Source organism: Typopeltis vanoorti, chromosome 15 (genome assembly GCF_054136105.1).
Source record: "Typopeltis vanoorti isolate ZY-2024b chromosome 15, IOZ_Tvanoo_1.0, whole genome shotgun sequence".
NCBI lineage: Eukaryota > Metazoa > Arthropoda > Arachnida > Uropygi > Thelyphonidae > Typopeltis > Typopeltis vanoorti.
Window position 1 is genome coordinate 118782828 of NC_143563.1, and position 16579 is coordinate 118799406.

Consider the following 16579-nt stretch of genomic DNA (forward strand, 5'->3'; position numbering starts at 1 on the left):
TATAATAAGTGTAGAAGGTGAGAGAGAGAAAAGACCAGAGGTCATTCCTGGAAGTTACATAACAATGTGGTGAAGAAGGGGGTGTGAGGAGTAGATTTTTTACATGGAGAATTGTCAGTGAATGGAATGCATTACCAGAATATGTTGTTAATGCAAAGAGTGTTAAGGATTTTAAGATTCAGTATGATAAATATGTTGTCAGTTGAATGAACCTCTCACAATGAGTCTGCCGACACCATGGGGGTGCAATAATAACATTAGATTATACATCCATTTCATTCCTATCCTATTTTTTCTTCCAACTCTAGACACATTCTGATATTACATAATTTGAGTATTTTTAAATGCTTCCCATACACTGTTGATATCCTTCCCATCTGACAACTGCACAAAATTCAGCATACTCCTCAGCTGGTCATAATTTCCTGCTTTGTCATAATTTCCAGCATATAACCTCTTCTGAATGGAACATTCATAAACTTAGCCACTTCCCAAGTGATACCACATGCTCACTGTCACCAAATTGAGGCAGAATAGTTATGTCTAAATGAAATTCCTTCTGACATTATTATCAGATCTAACACGCTTTGAACTTGAGTTCCATCTGTCACATGCTGCTTGAGGAAGAATGTGATAGGTGGAACCCACAACAACTCAATAAATTCACTTTCATTCTTCTCATAAGAGCTCACGGTGCAGTAGGTATTGATGATTACCTAGTGAGATGGGTAAGAAATTGGTTCACAAATGGCAGGAAGTACTGTTTAGTGAGAATATTAAAAGAGTTAAAGCTGTTTAAGGTTGAGTTATCATGAACTCCGGTTCTTTAATGGATGATCCTAAAATATTTGAAGAATGGAGAGATAAGCAAGATTTATGGAATTTAATGTGAACAAATCAAGTATGATAGTCAGAGATGCATGTAATGGATGGATAGTAGATGGATGAAAGTTCAATGACATGCTTTAAAAATAGTCAATGAATACAAAGATATGAGTATTTTGGCCAAATATCAGAAGTCAAAATCTCAGCAAATTGTAGTATTAACAAAAAGAAGATTCACCTGAAGGAGAAAGGAAGTAAATGTAATTATACAAGTCAGTAGTCAGGCCAATATCAAATTATGGCCCATCCAATCATCTTCAACACCTCCTAATTATATATCAATTCAGCAAGGCTAAAGTTCTTTATCATACTTTCTTTCAAAAAGGTATGTCGAATTAATGATCCTTAATTAATGTAATCCCATTTATTTAGCATTTCTGTAACTTAGTTGAATACATAAAAAAAAAGACGCAGGTACTCCACTTCCAAAAATGTTTTGCTTTCTTTGTTTAATAAAAATGAAATAAAAAAGAAGAGGATAAATGAGAGTGAAATGAGAAGATGAGTAAATACACATACCACTGAATATGTTGAAGGTTTGAGCAGTTACTTAAATATTTTTATTGGAATATTTTCTGATAATACGAAGTGACAAGAGACTGAGATAGGAAATCAGCTGAGAAGTTTATCATCTATTCATCAAACAAAGGAACAAAACTGATGAGGAAATGCACTATGCGCTTTTTTTTCTTTTTTTTTTTGCAAAGGACTTTCGTAGGTTTGCATATAAGTTTTAAAAGAGGTAAACCGTGAGTAGACATAACTATACATAATAAATAACGGAAAAACTCACGTAGAAATATTATTTAATAGTATAATTTTCGCCTGTGTGTCACAGGCATCTTCAGTACAATTAGGCACAAAAATTAAACACTAACTGACAATTCCAAAAAGCGCCACCTAAGTAGCTGGTGTAAGATAACTAAAAAGGTCAATAACTTTCCTAAAAAAAAAAAAAAAAAAAAAAAAAAAATGTAATACAATAAAAAGTTAGGAAAGATTAGCTGATTTGTAAAGTACTATCTCCCATAAAGGGGATAGACGTAAGCCGTCGGATCTGTTTAAGTTAGGAGAATGAAGTAGAGTCTCACATGCTTCTTTATAAAGGCGTTCCATGAGAAACTGACTTTTGTGAAGAACTTTTGTCTTTCTCCAATGAACTTTGTGTCTAGTGAAGATGGCATTGTTCTGCAAGTCCAGACTTTTCAGGTTTAAAGTATTCAATATAAGATTGGTGTTCTTCTAGCCGAATGGAGGCAGATCTTCCCGTTTGTCCGAAATAACATAATCCACAAGAACACGGAATCTGGTAGACACCTGGATGATTAAGATGTGGAAGCTTGTCCTTTGGAGAAGCGAGAAAGGTGGAGATTTTTCTAAACGGTCGAAAGGCAACAAAAATATTCAGTGGTTTTAAAATTTATATATACAAGGCATCAGTGAACGTATAGCAATCAGCTAATCTTTCCTAACTTTTTATTGTATTACATTTTTTTTTTTTTTTTTTTTTTTTTTTTTTTTTTTTTTTTTTTTTTTAGGAAAGTTATTGACCTTTTTAGTTATCTTACACCAGCTACTTAGGTGGCGCTTTTTGGAATTGTCAGTGTTTAATTTTTGTGCCTAATTGTACTGAAGATGCCTGTGACACACAGGCAAAAATTATATTATTAAATAATATTTCTACGTGAGTTTTTCCGTTATTTATTATGTATAGGTTTGCATATGATAAGTTAATGTTTAAGATGAAATGGATTGGGAATTTACTGTCTGAAATATCAGACACATGTATTTACAAGACTAAAGTACAGAAATATTATTGAAGAAAAAATAAAAGAGTTTGAGAACAGAAACCAAACCTTGGAGATTCAGTGTCAAGCCTTGAAGAAAACCTTGATTGATTCAGCCTCAATTTTCCTCCAAATCAGTCTGTTACTTGTCAAGACTCCAACATTATCAGATCTTATATTTCTATTGTCTAAGGCACTTTGTACCATATCAATCCACCTATATCTTGGTATTCCTCTGGGTCGTTTTGCTACCAACCTGGCAGAGAACACTTGTTTTGCTAATCTTTCCTCACCCATTCTGTTTAAATTTATTTATTTAATAAATAAATTAATTTATTTATCCCTTGTGTTTATTCATGTTAATTCAAGAAACCTCTCGTGGCACAAATATCTCTTAAACAACGAAGGATTTATGTGTTAAACTGACACAATGGAGAAGCAGAGTGCAGTGATATGATGCAAAATGATACATACCATATGATTCAAAAATGCATATGGCAGTGAAGCACTAAATCGTGCTAATGTGTACAGATGGTATGGTCACTTCTGTGAGGGAAGGAAGGCTGTGAAAGAATTTATCTACTTTATCTTTGTCTTTTAGTTCATGTAAATAGCTATCTATTTTCATCAGGTCAGGATTGAAATCTATCTTTTTTGTACATATTATAGTCCAAGATATGCATTTATTATTTTCTTTCTATAATGTGATCTATAAGAAGAACATTTTCTTTAACACCACAACTAGCCATGATGGTTACAGAAGTCCAGCAAAATCTGGATACGATTCTGTAACACCTATTGAGTAACATGAATAAGTGCAATTTTGTCAACCTATATCATCCACCACGGCGGTAGAGAGGTTAATAGCCTTTACATTTTGTTAAATGTAAATTACTAAAATTGCATGCAAGGATGTGTATAATTTGAAGTCCCTGTAAAATAAAAAATTTTTAATTAAGTATTTTTTAAATTTAGTGTATTTTTACTACATTATTGTGGTGTTTACTGTTTTTATTGTATTCAGTATATTTGCTAATATCTTTTAAGACATACTGCCAAATTAAGATGGTGCAAAAACCCAGAAGCACAAGTGAGCAGCACGGAAAGCTGTGACAATAGTATAGACAATTTCATATAAGCATATGACAATGTGCCAATTTCATATAAGCATATGAAATTTCAAGATTAAAAGGAATAATTCAAAAATCAAGCACGGAGTTTGAGAAAACATTAACAAGAACTAAGACAGGAAAAGAGAACCGACAAAAAATATAATACAAAAAAAAAATGGTAGTGATATTGATTATAATAATAAAAACAAGGCGTTCGGTGATCACTACATTGAGCGTCCCAGGAGTTAAAATACAGAATGTAACAAAGGCAACAGAAAAACAGAAACAAAAGAGTAAAACAGATGGTAGTGCCAGTCAAACTAATGACCTTAAGGAGTGAAAAATATAGTATGAAAGAGGAATTAAAAGACTTGATAGAAGTGAGAAAGAAATATGAAAAATTAAAAATGGTTAATTTATTAGAGATAACAGTAATGAGTTAAGAAAGAGAACAATGTTAACAAATGAGTCAATAGCTCATTTGTTATATAGTAAATATAACAAATATTTACTATATAACTATATTATATATAGTAAAATATAGTAAATATAAAAAGCAGGCTATATAGTAAAAATGAGTGTGGGTTTTTGGATGTGTGGGGTAAGCTTGAAGGCAGAAAAGATCTGGATAAGAGAGAATGGCTGCACTTGAATGAATTTTGCATCAGGTGTCTAGAAAAATTATTTATTGGAATAAGACCTAATGCAGAGAGTCAGAGAAACTAGATCATCTTGGAAGGAATGCTGAGGATGAGTATGTAAGTGCAGCTACAATTTGTAGATGCAATAGTAATACAAATGCAATGAACACAGTTATGAATCTGTTGAATGGATAAACTACACTTTGGGTTTGGCATTTTGAGCGTATATGTGGGGGAGGGAAAAGAGAAAGTTGTTGAACTGGGCCGTGCAGACTGCATTTATTTAAAAAATAGCAAGACGGTAACATGTTATGTTTATACACAAATGCAAGAAGCGTTAGAAACAAAGTGGTTGTATTTGTTACTTTAGTGAATTGTGTGGCATAATTCATTGTTGGCATTAGAGAAACTTGGCTTAGTTGGATGTAGTTATTGAAATTGAGTGCAAAGGAATAGTATTTTGAAACAATGACAGAAGAGAAAGGAGAGGGGGGGGGGAGTACTGCTAATGATACGTTAAAAGTAATTCTTGAAGAAGCGAGCACCAGACTCGAAGAATACACATGATTCCCACATGAAAGCAATAATGATAATAAAGTCTCCAGTGTAGCACTGAGTTTGAGGCTGTCTGGTGTGAAGTACAGGCTAATGGCATGAAATATATGGCAAAATGTAGCTACAGACCTGACAATTCAGTTGCTGAGGGTGAAGAAATGGTACTGTTAGATCTGAAATGGGCAACCTCACTTACAATGAAGTCACCCATCCAGAATCTAACAGAATATGCCCCACTAAGAGAGCATACTTGTCGTTTCAGCAATTAAGTTCATGTCATAGAAGAATTAATATCATGATCAATAAGATGAAAGAAATATGTAGTATGTGTTTTGACAGATCTAAATTAGAATTGTAAATGTAAAATAATCAAAGAGTATATGTGAAGATAATTACTAGCGATTTAAACTACACATGCAAGAATGTCCATACACTGCCTAAGAAGGGGCAAAGGTCGCTCAAATGCCACCGTAATATTGTAAGCGCCCGTGAGTGCTAGTTCGTGGAAAATATCTAGAAGCAAGAGTTCCCGGAAATGGAAAGCCCCGTATGGCGGTACGATGAGGTCACCCAGTCAGGGACGAATCGAAAAGCCAAATGTGTAAAATCTAACTCGAAAAGAGGATGCTAGAAAGGGAGAATATATGCAGCAACACAGGTCTGGATTCCACCCCCCCCCATTTGTTTGTTCTGGTTTTCTCTCCGTGTGCTCCTCAGTGGTCAACGAAGTCCAACTCCTATGTTCCCGGAGTTGACTATCGTAAGTCCCGGCAAGGCATCGCAGCAGAGTACGGCAGATAAAATTGCGGGCCATCGGCAAAGAAAGTGCACAATGTGATTCTTGAAGAAGCGAGCGCCAGACTCGAAGAATACACGTGATTCCCACGTGGCAGTAAACCTTAAACAACAAAGTTTTCCACTACGAAGGAAGGACAGAAGGAACCCCAAAAACCTGTGCAGTGTAGATAAGTACTTTACATATTCTTTGTCCCTTAAACAATAGGATGATTGTGAATGGAAGAAATTTTATGTTTCAGAATGAAAATTGAACTTTGAAGATTAAGCAGATTACAGAACAATTTAAATCTCATTAGACTGACCATCCGAGAACCATGAATTTGTTAAGAACCAATGTTTTAACCCACACAAAAAGGAAGCAAGATGTGTTTGTGACTAACGACCAACATGATCAACTGTATATAGTATTTTAACCAATTGAAGGAAACATTCTATGTAATGAGAAATTTGTATATTTAAGGTATGAGAGAGTGAGTGAAACCTTAGATGATTTTAACTTAGTATTGCTTACATAATGTCTATGTCTTGTATTACTTATGAGTTCATTAAATATGTTTCATTGTTTCATGTGCATGATCTGACTGACTCTTATCACTCATAAAAATTACGAACCTGTTAATCTGTATATGCATGTGGGGATACCCAAAGTAAGTTAAGAAGGAAGGACTACGACTGCAAGATTAGAACATCTACAGCCTCTGATTTAGTTTTAACCACATTAGTGGCATCTAATTTCTGTGACCCTCCCTAGGTTAAGATATACTCTGTACCTAAGCTCAGGCTGGTGCAGCATATAAATTCGTCTGAGAAAAAAGGGGATGCCTCACACAAGTTAGAGAGTAGGTAATCTAAGGGCCCTACATAGTATTTGATAGACAAAGTTTAGAGAAAAATTTTAGGAAGAGAATTAGAGCGAATGGCCACGAACTACAACACACGTAGTATAAGAACAAAAAAATAACAAAGGAGAACCAAAAACACACAAAAGAAGGAAATATAACAGTGCGTTAAGATAAAGCAAATAAACAAGTAATTATTTCAGGTGACTTTTATCCAAACATTGATTGGGTAGCAGAGAAAACGCATAACAAGAATGAAGGAGAGATTACTGAGCTGTTGCGATAGAACTTTCTCAAGCAGAATGTTAAAGAAGCATATTAGATTCAATCAGATGTTTCGATTAAGGATGTAACTAGTTTGCCACCAGTTTGTGACAGTGATCATGCTGTGCTGATCTGGGAAGTAGCCAACTATATTGATGTTACAATCAGGACAGGTCATATGCTGAACTAAAAATCTGGAAATTATGAAAACTTAGGATAATACTATCTTAGGTTCCATGGTATCAGTTGTTGAATGGGAATGATTTCACCAGTGCATGGGAAGCTTTGAAAATATGATAAAACGATGTGGCATCTGAATGTGTTGCTAGAGTTTGAAGTACAAATAGCATAGAAGTGAAATGGATATGAAATTTTATTAAACAAGAAATCCATAAGAAAATTATATGGAAGGAATATCAAGAGAATAAGAATGAGAGGAATCATGAAATATATACAGCTCAGGACAGAAAAGTTATGAAAATTATAAGGATAGCTAAGCTGGAATATGAAAACAAATTGTCTGTACAGGCTAATGGCAACCGAAAGAATTTCATTGTTATGATGCTAGTAAAAGAAAAAATAACTATGGAAGAATACTTAAATATAAAGAGCCAATAGGCTTCATTTCGGCGATATAAACATTATTTAAATTAAGGGGATATTAAATCCCACATTGTTTAAAAACCGAATAAGAAACTCAAAGACTGGAATCAGAGAGTTTCATGCCAAATATAGTAAGCTACAAAATATCGGTGATTACTAGCATGAGCTAATGCAAGTAGTTCTAGTACATAATACAAACTCGGGCAACTCGCAGCAAAGGTGGTCAAGTTCTGATCGCTATTCTTGGTATTTTCCATAATGCAAAAACACATTGTGTTTTTGCATTATGGAAACATAGTGGGAGGTCACTACCCAGACCAGTTTCAGCCTTTATCGAGGCTTCATCAGTAGCTAGACCAAATTAATACCAAAGGGTATAGCAAAAAGAACTTAGAAACTCTGCTATACGAGTTGTCATAACTATAAATTATAATAATGTTTATATTACAGAAATAATGTTTATATCGCCGAAATGAAGCCTATTGGCTCTTTATATTTAAGTAATTTAATGGGGTGCACCTTTTTGACAATTCGTATAGCAGAGTATATAAGTTCTTTTCGCTATACCCTTTGGTATTAATTTGGTCTAGCTACTCACTGAGCAAGCCTCAATAAAGGCTGAAACTGGTCTGGGTAGTGACCTCCCACCATAATGTAATAACAGCATACATTTCCTAGGAAATGCATTTTTGCATTATGGAAAATACCAAGAATAGCGATCAGAACTTGACCACCTTTGCTGCGAGTTGCCTGAGTTTGTACTACGTACTAGGACTACTTGCATTAGCTCATGCTAGTAATCGCTGATACTTTTATAGCTTACTATATTCAGCATGAAATTCTCTGATTCCAATCTTTGAGTTTCTTATCTGGTTTTAAAGCAATGTGGGATTTAATATCCCCTTAATTTAAATATGGAAGAATAATTTTATTGAATAAAGATGGAATAAATACCCTCACATATCAGAAGATTAGGTGGTTCAAATAACGAGTACTCACTTCACCAAGATCTATGAATCCAATGTACGTAATGTAGTGCACATTGCTACTACTATATCGGATGAAGAGATTCAGGTACATGAGAAGGAGGTTTTAGAGCTGTGGCATAACTAGGATATGAAGTCATCAATTGGGAGAGATGGAATATCAGCCACGAACTCAAGGAATAATCAGCTAACTGGCTAGGCCCTTGACATGTTTGTATAATTTCAATCTTTGCTCAGGAAAGATCCCACAGGAATGGAAAGAATGTATGATAATCCCATTGCACAAGGGTGGTACAAAGACTGACATGTGTCTATTAACCTATCAGTATCTGTGGAGTAACTGTAAAAATTTTAGAGACATTCGTAAGAACCTGCATATAGAAATTATTATTATTGTACAGGTGTCACCATGCAGTCCAAAGACTCATCACAGGAGACCCAAACTATCCACACAATCTATCATACCTCTCCTTGTATCCATTAACAGACAAAGCATGCACAACTGACTCTGCCAAACAGATTCCACTCATTCACAACTCTCCAAGCAAAAAATTAGTCCTCATAACAACTTCATTATCTCTACTTGTTAATGTGTTCTTTAATAGCCAAGTAATCTTATGGGCCACCTAGCAACATGTCCTCCAAAATCTAACTCTCTGTCTAAAATCATCCCTAAATCTCTAGCTTAATCTATTAAATTTCTGGAGTATAGTGCCATCAATGTGATACACAGCTAGTAATCTGTTTATCCCAAAATGAAAACTTGATAATTCTTTTTAAATTGTCCTGCAAGCTCTACACATCACCTTGTCTGCAAGGAGATGTGCTTTGTATTATGGGAGATACTAAAACAAGGAGTGATGATAGCTTGGTCCACCTTTACCACGAGTTGCCTCAGTCATGAAGATAGTTCAGGCGCAAACTTTGTTTGCTTACACTTGGATAAAGGATTAAACTAACTTTATTATAGTCTAACCAAGCGGGAAAAAACTTCCAACACCTTTCTCTAAATCTAGAGTAATTTAATAATAAGGTGAGACACCTTTTGGCAACTTGTATAGGTAAAGATGACTTCTTCATTGCTTCCACCTTGGTATCACCACCTCTGGGTCTGGCTCCCACTGACGAGACCTCAATAAAGGTCGAAACCGGTCTGGGTAGTGGCCCTTCCCTTAATGCATAGCATTATACATGTCCACAAGGAGATGTGCTTTGGATTATGGGAGATACTAAGACAAGGAGTGATAACAGCTTGGTCCACCTTTACCACGAGTTGCATCAGTCCTGAAGATACTTCAGGCATAAACTTTGTTTGCTTACAATTGGATAAAGGATTAAACTAAATTTATTATATTACTCTACCTAATTTTGCATCATCAGCAAACAACTGAATATTTTCTTTCAGATTATTTCCTATATCATTTATGTAAAAATTAAACAGCATTGCTCCATGCAATAAACCTTGCAGCGCACTACTAGTCACTTGTTTCTGCCTAGATTCTGCCTCTATTGGGTGAATAGAGGCAGAATCTAGGTTATGAATAGAGAAACAAGATATACTTTGCAAGAAACAGGCATAAGTTTAGTAAACGGAGGTGATGTTTGTAGCAATTTGCACAAATTTTATATTAATGTTATGTTGAATTGGATAATGGGAATGGATACACTATTATACCGTTCGTCTTTTATAAAGCATATGATAGGATACCACATGAAAGGTTGATGCATAAACTAGAGATAATGGGATCGGAATAGAAACTATAGACTTGGATAAGTTGGTGGCTGATGTACAGGTAACAGAAAGTGGTATATGGAGGATGTGAATCTTCCAGATTTAAGGTGACCAGTGATGTGCCTCCAGGATCAGTCCTTGGACCATTGTTGTTAAATCTATACATCGATGATATTGGAAAGGAGCTGACATGAGTTCTTCAGTTGCTTGCTGATGGTGAAAAGATAGGCAGAACAATTCAGAAGTGCTATTGATATACAGCATTTACAGAGTGATTTGAACAGGCTAGAAGTGTGTGTGCAAACAATAATAGCTCTCAATTCAACGTTAGTAAGTATAAAGTTATGCACTCTGGCAAGATGCGATATCCAAGAGCATATTATATTTGTGGAATTATGCATGGAATAAATGACGAGGCTAGAGATTTCCCCTGCATCAAGTAAGGATAAGCAAGTCACATTTTACCTCTGTACAAGGCTTGATGCGACCATATCTGGACTATTGTGCACTGGATTCCAAAGGAATAAAGAAGCTGTGAAAAGGCTGTAAAGAAGAGTTACATAAATGATAACATGATTACAAAATGTTTACAAGGATAGATTGAGAGTATGTCAATTGCAGACACTACTAGACAAAAGAAAGAGGGATGATATGGTAGAGATCTATATTCCTTTGTGAGGCATTAAGGATATTGGTTGATAAAATATTTCATTATAAGGTTGTGAGAGGAGAATTGAGGAGCATCCATGGAAGTTAATTGCATGCATTTAAGAAAGGGATAAGAGCTAGATTTTTCTCTCATGGAACCATGAGTGAGTGGATTAGTTTGTCAGTTGAAGCATTGAGTGCATCTAGTGCAAATGAGTTTAAGAAAAGGTATGACAGCTGATGTGAATGATGTATGGCCTCTCTTGATGAGTTCTTGACTCCCTGGAGGACTAGTAATAATAAAATATTGCAGTTATTTCCTAAAGATTTTATTACATTTTACAAATTTAGGAGAAGACTTGGTTTCCTAATTAGTTTACTATTAATAATATTGTTTATTTTTTTGAAATTGTTTTTGTAGGATCATTTTCTAATTTTGTTGAGTTTCAATAATAAATTCTTCATGGGGGAAAGAATAAAATTTAGGCCTTTTTCTAATAAGAAAGTTTCATTTAGCATCAGAGGAAGATTACAAAGGGTCACTATCAGAGACGTCGTGAGGAAATTTGGCACTTATGGCCAGGAAAGAAAATTGCACTGTTCCAAAAAAAAAACTTTAAAAATCTCAATTTAAAAACTTTGCATTATGGGAAACTAAGGCAATTGATGTGAAATAATTAGCCACTATATGCACATGTAACATAGTCATGAAGATACTTCATGTGTAAACTTTGTTTGCTTACACTTGGATCTTATTGTATGTATAGCATCCTAAGAATAACACAACTGCTGCAAAAATACCTGCATAATTAAAATTTTTCCTCTGTCTCTCTCTCATAACAAAGCATATCAGAAGGATGGGAACATGAAAGCATTAGATACAGGTATGCTGCTGTATCCAAGGCAACTTCAGACATCGATTATGTTTGCTGTTATAACCAAAAATCTGTCTTCATGCTCTGTGGTAGAGGGAAAGCAACCTCTTAGCAAACATCTGGAACACATTGCTGCCCAGAGCCTAGATACAATGCTATGTGAGATTCCAGATTCTCAGGCAATATCAGTAATTCTGCAGCCATCTTCAAGCTTTCCAATAATTCTTCCCTATGTGAAATCATCTAGATCATCGGTTCCCAACCGGGGGCACGCGTTATTGACTGTAGACATTACTGATGCGTTATTAGTTCAGTTATTGCCTGAGTATAAGTAAGTGCATTACATTAAGATAGGCACTGAACAAAAGTGTCAGTATTTAAAAACAACTATTTTAAAAACAAGGGGTACAATTTATAGAAATGGGTTTAAAAGGGGTATGCAAGTGGAAAAAGGTTGGAAACAACTGATCTAGATGATGTCTTTGTAACATTACAACACATCCAAGATAGTGACTTCATTCTTTCATGAAAAGAACTTCCTTCAAACAAAATTCGCTTAGCGTTATGCCTTTTACCCTGTTGAGTGCTACCACGTGCATGCAATTTGAAAATTTGAATGTGTACCAACTTTCTACTCAAAATCGTCAGTTATACAAATTGCCAGAAGCTGATTCATGTGAATTTGTGGTTGTAATCTTCAGAAATAGTGTACATCCTTAAGTTTTGAACATCAGTGTAGATATAAAAATTCCATAAAAAATTAAAATCAGTCAATCATCATTATTCTAAAGGTTAGAGCGACACTTAACTTACTTGATCAGAAATGAAATCCCCAAATTTATCCAGAGCTAACACACAGAGAAGTCGTAAAGCAATGTCTTCTAACCAAAGCTGATTCAGAAATTCAAGCTGTTAAAATATATTAATAAAATATTAATATAATAAAAATATTAATAAAAAATTATGATTTATACATATTGTATATACACTATTATAATTATGTATACATATCTATATGACACTAATCATAATGCATAATGGACAAAACCCAAACGATTTATATAATATTCATCAAACTACATACCAAAAATCATTTCTAGTCAATTTATAGCATAAAATCACTTCAGAATTGTTTCTACAAAATAGTCTAATATAGCTAAATACAAATTATACATTTGCTAAGGACAAATACAATTTTCAACAAACTTTGAGACAATCTTAGCATAAAGAATGCCTTTTAGTTTAATACTGAAGATTTGTGATAGATGTTGCCCGTAAGTAGTGAAAAAAAAACTATTTTTTTTTTCACTACTTACGGATATGTTTCACTGCCAACATATCCAGGTGCTGTTGATAGACTGAATTTGGGTATGTTTAGATTACATCAAATTAAAAAGAATTTCAGATAAAAAATGATATTCAGTGATTTCCACAACGATAAGCTATCACTTGAAACCAGATTTATCAAACTACCATTTTAAGAGAAAGTGCTAGAGAATAATAATAATTATTATTATATAGGTATCTGCATAGAGTTCCAAAGATTCATCGCAGGAGATCCACATCAATCATTATTTCCACAATATCTATCATATCTCTCCTTAAACCTATTCATCGTTGGAGCACTCACAACAACCTCTACCAATTCCATTCAATTCATTCACCCTCTCCAAGCAAACATTACAGATCAGGTTGTTAAAGTATTGGAAAAGTTTATTAAAATTAAAATCCAAGAATAAGTGAATAGGAATACAATATTCTGTGTGTGAGGGGAAGTGCAGCTTTGTAAAAGGTAGGTCCAGTGTTAGTAACTTACATTTTAGAATAGAGTGATGGCGGAATTAGAGAAGGGAAATGGCTATATCCTGACACTATTGGAATTTGCAAAATGCATCTACTTTATGTTGGAACAAATGGGAATGGATATGAAACTGGTGGCATGGATGTGTGGCAGCTGACAGACACGAGAGAGTAGTATATGGTGGAGTGGAATCTAGGAGAATGAGGGTAACTAGCGGAGTGCCTCAAAGCTCAGTTCTAGGACCACTACTCTAATTTGCATATTAATGATATAGAGAATGATTTAAGGGGATATATTTACTCGATGTTTGCTGATGATGTTTATACAGATGATGATGATGGGGGGGGGGGGGGAGAGCAATATTTGATAAAGGTGATGTAGATATCCTGCAGGATGATTTAAATAAATTGGCAATGTGGGTAAAGGATAATGTTGACCTGTGTGTGTCAACTTAATGTTGCAGAATGTAAGATTACTCATCTTTAGATGAAAAAATTATATACTATGTATCACATTGATGTTACTGGATTGCAGGAAATTGATAAAGCTAGGGATTTAGGAGTAATGCTAAACAGAGTAGAAGTTGAAAGTTTATTTTTTCACTTGGTTAGAGTATAATAAAATTAGTTTAATCCTTTATCCAAGTGTGAGCAAACAAAGTTTGCGCCTGAAGTATCTTCAGGACTAGGGTAAAGTGATACAACACCAGGGCAACTCGTTGCAAAGGTGGAGAAAGCTACCAACACTCCTAACTCAGTATCTCCTATAATGCAAAACACATCTCCTTGCGGATATGTCTAATGTTATGCATTAAAGGAAGGGCCACTACCCAGACTAGTTTCGACCTTTATTGAGGTCTCTTCAGTGGGAGCCAGGCCCTAGTGGAAAGTTTTATTATACTCTAACCAAGTGAAAAAATAAACTTTCAACATCTTTCTCTAAATCCAGAGTAATTTATTAAAAAAGGGTGGCACACCATTTGGCAACTCCTATAGGTAGAGATGACCTGCTAATGCTTCTGCCTGGTATTTCCACTAGGGCCTGGCTCCCACTGAAGAGACCTCAATAAGTTCCAGATTTAGCGGCCCCGAGAGAAAGCTCCATGTTCCAGTCTTCTTTTGGATTCCAGTTGCCAGTTACCAGGTCCCGAGAGAGAGCTCCTATTCCAGTATTGTTTGGTAAGAACCCTTCTAGATTTTCCTTTGTTGGTTTTTATTTTTTGCGGCCTCGTTCCAATCGGTGCAGGTCCGTTTTAGGGTATTTCCTTTTGGGGACTGAAATTTACTATTCCGTTGGTAAGGTATTTGCTTTTAAACAATGTCGAAATTCTTGCCAAGAGTTCGTACTCTCGGGATCGAAATTGACCCAAACATCGACAAAGCGACGTTTGTGAGAGCTCTTCTCAAAGTCGTCAAAGCAGAAAGTATTTATGGGCTTACCCCTTATGGGGGGGGTAGATTTCAAGTAGTAACAAACAACATAGAAACAAGAGAAACGCTCCTTAAGGGTGTAGAATGTGAAGGGAAAAAATACCTACCCTTCCTAGTCGGAAGTATTTTAAAATCCATAAAAATTGACAGGTTTCCACTCGAATATCTAGAGAAAGGGGAGGAAATCATTAAAACCATTTTCTCCAAGTGGGGGACTGTCCGAAACGTAACATTCGGACAAGACGCGGATATCCCAGAGTGGAAATCAGGGGAAGTGAGCATTTCAATCGAGATGAAAACCGAGGTCCCCAACTTGATTTTTTTAGGCTCAGCAAGAGTAATAGTCAATTATCCAGGCGTAAGAAAACAATGTTTTCGGTGCACCGCTTTGGGTCACCTTAGCGCTCACTGCCCGAAAAACAACACATGCCGCAACTGCTTATCGACAGAACACACATTGAATCAATGTGAGTCACCGTGCCGTAAATGTGGGAACACATCCCATAAAATAGATATTTGTCCTAATAGGACCCTTGCAGAAAGAGCAGGAGGCTCCATAACACCTGCGGCAGTAGCCATTCCTAAGCTCACAACACAGGACTCTCGAGCTACCGGCCAAACAGTAAACGAACCACAAACAACTGAACCAGAAGAGTTTCCAGCCCTCCAACCGCCAGTTACCGCAACGACTACATTAGGAAATCAGGCAATAACTGGGAGGAACGCAGAAGGGAGAATTAGGAAGAAAAAGAAACAGAACACTATGAAATCTTACACCAATGAATCGGAAGGCAACAATAACAGTACAGAAACAGAGGAAATGGAAATCAACACCAGTACAACAAAACGACTCATCACGCCGGAAGAAGAAGGAGAAATGAAACGAAATAAACAGGATACAAACACCGGTTCTTCTCACGCCATTACAAAACCGGTAAAAAGAAAAGAACCCCGATATGAATATTCGAATGTAACAGAACGAATCCTATTCTATCTTAGGAATAAACCCGAGATATAAAACAAAGTCCACACAGCTGTACAGGAAAAGGGAGACGTGGCTGTGCAATGTGAAGGTGAGCTAGAGAGTCTTAGAATATGGCTCAAGTTTGGGAAAGTCACTTACGACCGAGCGGAATGGAATGAATGCTTGAAAAGAATATGGCAACTTAATGATGAGGAGTCAGTACACGTACTCACAGTGATGGAAAACGTGGTAAAAGACTATGAGGAAGCGGTAAGCGATAGCAGGCAAATATGACATAAAAAAAAAAAAAAAAAAAAAAAAAAAAAAAGCCCCTTCTAAGTTTCTTGGTTCTGTTTTTGTATGTTCACGCTTAATCCACATAGGAGGGGGCAGACCTGAGAACCCGAGCGGCGAAGGCTTACAGCGAGGCGGTGCAGCTCCTTGCGGGCTGCATCACTCGGGCCAGGCTCTTCCCCCGTTCTTGCAGTACTTTTCTGTTAATTCACCGACTTTTGTTGTTCTCTTTATGCGTGTTCTAGCTCCTTTGTTGTTTCTGTTTATGTGTGTCCTAGTTCTTTTGTTTTTCAATTTATGTGTGTCTTCCTGCATTTGTTTTTTTCACTTCTTTCATCGGCCAGACATCTGAAGAGGTGGCTGGC

General features: G+C 35.7%; 1 protein-coding gene across 1 annotated transcript in view; it reads right to left on the reverse strand.

Moving 5' to 3' along the window:
* Hel89B (histone acetyltransferase 1) overlaps nucleotides 1-16579 on the reverse strand; it is an 863997-nt gene that overhangs the window by 688240 nt on the left and 159178 nt on the right. Inside the window, exon 8 of the mRNA XM_090405810.1 lies at nucleotides 12539-12634. Within this exon, the coding sequence (XP_090261936.1) occupies nucleotides 12539-12634 (96 nt within the window). The remainder of the gene's footprint in view (nucleotides 1-12538; nucleotides 12635-16579) is intronic.